At 55.4% G+C, this 4468-nt stretch overlaps 1 protein-coding gene across 2 annotated transcripts in view; it reads left to right on the top strand.

The window, feature by feature from the left end:
* The first annotated feature begins 558 nt into the window (after positions 1-558).
* The window catches only part of Eng (endoglin), a 34523-nt gene continuing 30613 nt past the window's right edge, over positions 559-4468 (top strand). For both annotated transcript variants that reach the window (XM_013513164.1, XM_013513165.1), the window contains exon 1: positions 559-996. In XM_013513164.1, the coding sequence (XP_013368618.1) occupies positions 930-996 (67 nt within the window). In that variant the 5' untranslated portion in view covers positions 559-929. The remainder of the gene's footprint in view (positions 997-4468) is intronic.

Genomic DNA, 4468 nt, shown 5'->3' on the forward strand with positions numbered 1-4468 from the left:
TCTGTCCCTCAAGGACTTTCTACCTTTGAGGGTTGGGGAGGGCAGACACTGGGTCCTCTGCCCTCTCTGGGCCCCCGATTCCTTGCTGTGCCACCCCCATTTGGGGGTGTTCTTCCTTCCCCGTCATGGGCCTAAGTTTCCCTGTCTGCAAAACAAGGTGCCAGCCGGCCAGTGTCCAGCTCATGACGTTGGCTTCCGTGCCTGAGGGGACCTGTGAGCCCCAACGGCTCGTTTTTGTGGACCAGTATCCCTGCTTCGTCAGGCCTCAGCTTTCTCATCTGCAAAATGGGAACACTCAGCCTGTGGGGTGGCGTGTTCCCCCGCAAAAGGGTTTAGCAGTGCCGCGACCTGTTAAGTCCCCTCCACGGACTATCGGGGTAACCCCTTCCATCTGCCGCAGGGCCGGTCTTGGGGGCGCTGGATGGGAGGTGGGGTGGCGGGGAGACAAGCCTGCAGGCTGGGCCCTCTACCCGCCCCCCCGCCAGGGCCCCCCACCCAGCGGCAAAGCGAAGAGCACTTCCTCTCCCCGCCTGGCAGGCAGCCTGGCCCGGCCCCTTCGCTAAGGAAGCGCATTTCCTGCCTCCCTGGGCCGGGCTGGATGAGCCGGGAGAGCTCCCGCTGCCGTGGGTCACCCCAGCCTCCATCTGCGTCCCCGTCCTGAGCCGGGACCGTCGCCCCTGTCGCTGTCCACAGGAGCCGGTGCCCCCTCCTCGCCCCCCGACGACCAGCGCCCCCGGCCAACCGAGTCCCGCGCACGCTTCTCTTGACCCCTCGGCCGCCACCCCAGAAGGCTGGAGCAGGGACGCCGCCGCTCCGGCCGCCTGCTCCCCTCGGATCCCTGCGCGAGCCCACGCCGGCCCCGGCGCCCGCCCGCAGCCCTGCCCCTGGACACCGGATAGGGCCCCGCGCACGGAGTCCCGGGCCACGGCATGGACCACTGCGCGCTCGTCCTCGGCGTCGCCCTGCTGCTGGCTGCCTGCGGCCTCGGCCCCACAGGTGTGTGTTTGGGGACCCCAGTGTTGCCCACCTCCTTCCTGGTCTGAGCTCCCGCCCTGCGGAGCTGTCTGGGGGTAAGGCTCTGGTGGCCGGGAAAGGTGACCAAGTACCCCCAATTTGCTGGAACCAAAGGGTGTCACAGACATGGGACTTTCAGCTTGAAGTCTCAAGCAAAGTGGGACAGACGATTGACCTGAAGCCTGGTCCTTAACCTCTGTCCACCCAGCTCTCACCAGGAAGCCCAGGTCCCAGAATACTGTGCAGCCCTGGAAGAGTTTCCTACCCTCCCGGGGCCTTGAGTTTCCCATCTGAGGAGTGGATGGGAAGGAGGGCTCATGATCCTTGCCAGGCTCTGGGTTCAAACCTCCTCTCCTTGCTACCTTGCCAGTGTGATGTAGAGGGGCCACCTCTGGGCCTCTGAGCAAAGGAGAGCTGCTAACAAAGTCCCCCCAGGATGCAGTGAAGGTCGGTGGTGAGGTCATGCTTACCGAGAGAGCTGCTATTGTTGTTGTTTTGCTACTAGGGGTATTTTAATTTAATTTTATTTTTTGTATTTTGAGACAAGGTCTCACTTTGTAGTTCAGGTTGGACTGGAGCTGACTGTGTAGCCCAGACTGGCCTCAGACTCATAGCGATCCTCCTGCCTCAGCCTCTCTATTGCTGTAATTGTTATTAGCTTTAATTCCCTCACCTTCCCCGGGCTTTCAAGCAGTCTGTGATCCCCACAACCGGGCCAGGACTGTGTCACTACCCGCTCTGTCCTCCCTTTTCTGCCCCGGGAAGGGTGCAGGCCAGCCTGAGGCTCTGCAGGGGTCCTGACCTCTGCTGCCTACCGAGACAGCCGGAGGAGGGGTCTCGGGGAGTTGGGAACTGCACTCACTGTGATCCCCACACTCACTGTGGATCTCCGCTCTGTCCTGGGGACACCAGTCACCCACCTGTGCACCCAGGGTCTTCCTCAAGGGGGGGTCAGCAGAGAGCCCAGCATTTTAAAGCCCTTAATCCTTGGCCTCTAACACTCCTGAGAGACCGAAAACAAGCCTCAGAGGCACTGAGTGGCCTAGCAGGGATTTGGCTCCTGGAACACTGCTCCTAGCCACGTGTGACAGGGCAGCCCCTTCTCCCCCAACCCTGGGACCCTGCAAGATGGTGGCTGCTGTCACCCATTTCACAGATGGGAACACAGAGGCCCTGCCTCCCGAGCTCACATCCAGAGATGGGGTCCCCACCTGGCCTCCAGGACGTACCTCCAGGCCCTCTTCCTCCTCAGGAGTGAAGGAGCCAGGCGGATATGTGGGGTCTGATTTTATAGGATTGTGATAGACTTTAGACACCAAGGATTAGAGACCTTAAAAGACAGTGGTGCTGGACCTGGTGGCAGCCGCCGGTAGTCCAAGCAGTCTGGGAGGCTGAGGCAGAAAGACTACCAAATTCAAGCCCAGCCTGAGCACTTTAGAGACTTAGTGAGAATGTGTCTTAAAACATAAATAAAGGAAGGCTGGGGATTCAGCTCTGTGTAAAGGCTCTGGGTTCAGTTCTCAGTACAGGAAAAAAAGAGAAATAGGCAGCGATGTTTGGTAAATACTTAGCAACAGAGGGGTAGGACTTGATTTGTGGTGATCGTTGTTGCCCGAATGCTCGCTCAGCCTGGACCCTAACCGACCAGCTGTCCACCTGAGGTGTGGACACCCACACGGTAGCACACAGGACCTTTCCCCGCACACCTCACAGGTCCAGGGACCTCGACAGCATGGGTGACAGTAAATAAAGCAATTAGGAAGTAGTGAGTTTTGATCATTATTATGTTTGTAAAAATGCACAATTTATCTCATTGTAAGTTTGAAGAACTGAATTCATAATAGCCGTATTGAGCCCGGCATGACGGCAAGTTCGAGGCCAGCCTGGGCTACCCAACAAGACCGTGTTTCAAAAGCCCCAAAGCAGTCATAGTGATGGCCGTACTGAGCATCCACTTGGGAAAAACCGGAAACGTGTCCGCCTGCTCTTGGGACCGAGTGGGAGCGGGTCCCGGCCCCCCCATGACCACAAATGAGAGGGCATCATGTCGTGGGCAGCCCCTCTGTGGACCCCGGGCACATGGTGGGCAGCCGGGTGTGGGCCTGAGCATGGGACCCAGATCTCCAGCCTCGGTGTGGAAGGACCGAGCCAGGCGCCCTGAACAGGACAGAGGGGTCCAAATGGGTCCAAAAGTGGGTCCAGTCTTCTAGGAGCACCGAGTGGCAGAATTTCCTAAAATTATAACTTATGCATAGCTTTTTTTCTCAGTATTTGTTTATTTATTCATTCATTCAGTACTGGGGATTGAACCCAGGCCCTTCGCACTGATCTACATTGCCAGCCCTTTTTTAATTTTTCAGTTCAGACGGGGTCTTGCTAAATCGCTAAGTTACCTAGTCTGGGCTCAAACTTGAAACCCTCCTGCCTCAGCCTCCCAGACTGCTGGGATTATAGGCATGCACAAGCATACCCAGTGTCCATGACTTTTGCCATCACAACTCAGTCTTAGGCACTGAGCCCTGGAGAGTCACTGGCCTGCTCTGTAGAGTTGTGTGGCCCTAGGTACCTACACAGCACCCGACACCAGGGCACCCTAAATGTCCACCAACCAGAGCCCCAGACCACAGCTCTCAAAACAATGCGACATGGTGTAGGAGCCGAGGGAGAGGCAGAACCGTTTGTTGACCAAATTGACAGGTAGACGTCTGGGGCGAACTTTAGGAGGCCAAATAGCAACTCCATGTCACCACTCACAGAACAGTATCCGCGCATGGTAGACATGGAGAAGATCCTGGAAGGACTTGTGTCCAGGGTGCCAGTTCTTCTGTGTGGGATTTTCCCTGGGGGACTTTCACTTTCCAAAGCACATTCTTCTGTAGTGGAGGAATTTTTGTAAAGAATTAGCTTGTGGAGATTTTTAAAGAGCAACTTAACCATATGTTTGCTTCAGCCTGCTTGAAGAAGTTAGGTAAGAGTGGAGGCCAGGGTGTAGCTCAGTGCTGAGCTCTTGCCTCGAGCAATGAATTCCTGGGATCCATCCCCAGTACCACAAATAAACGCCAATCATGGTGGCGCACGCCTGTAATCCCAGCACTTGGGAGGCTGAGGCAGGAGGATCACTGTGAGTTTGAGACCAGCCTGGGCTACAAGGTGAGCTCAAGGCCAGCCTGAACTGCATAGTGAGAGTCTGTCTCAAAAAGACAAGAACAAACAAACAAAAACCCTCACACAGAAAGAAAGAAAAAAGAAAGAAAGAAGGAAAGAAAGAAAGAAAGAAAGAAAGAAAGAAAGAAAGAAAGAAAGAAAGAACAGTTAAACAAAAAACTGATCTCCAAACTCCTAGCACAGTTAGCCTGCTGGTGGTGGGTTTCTTTCTTGTCTTTGTTGAACTTATTTTTAATCCAGGCAATTCAACATCCAGGGGTCTTTTTTTTTTTTTTTTTTTTTTTTTTTT

The sequence above is a fragment of the Chinchilla lanigera genome, unplaced genomic scaffold, assembly GCF_000276665.1.
Source record: "Chinchilla lanigera isolate Chin_1 unplaced genomic scaffold, ChiLan1.0 scaffold00018, whole genome shotgun sequence".
Classification (NCBI taxonomy): domain Eukaryota; kingdom Metazoa; phylum Chordata; class Mammalia; order Rodentia; family Chinchillidae; genus Chinchilla; species Chinchilla lanigera.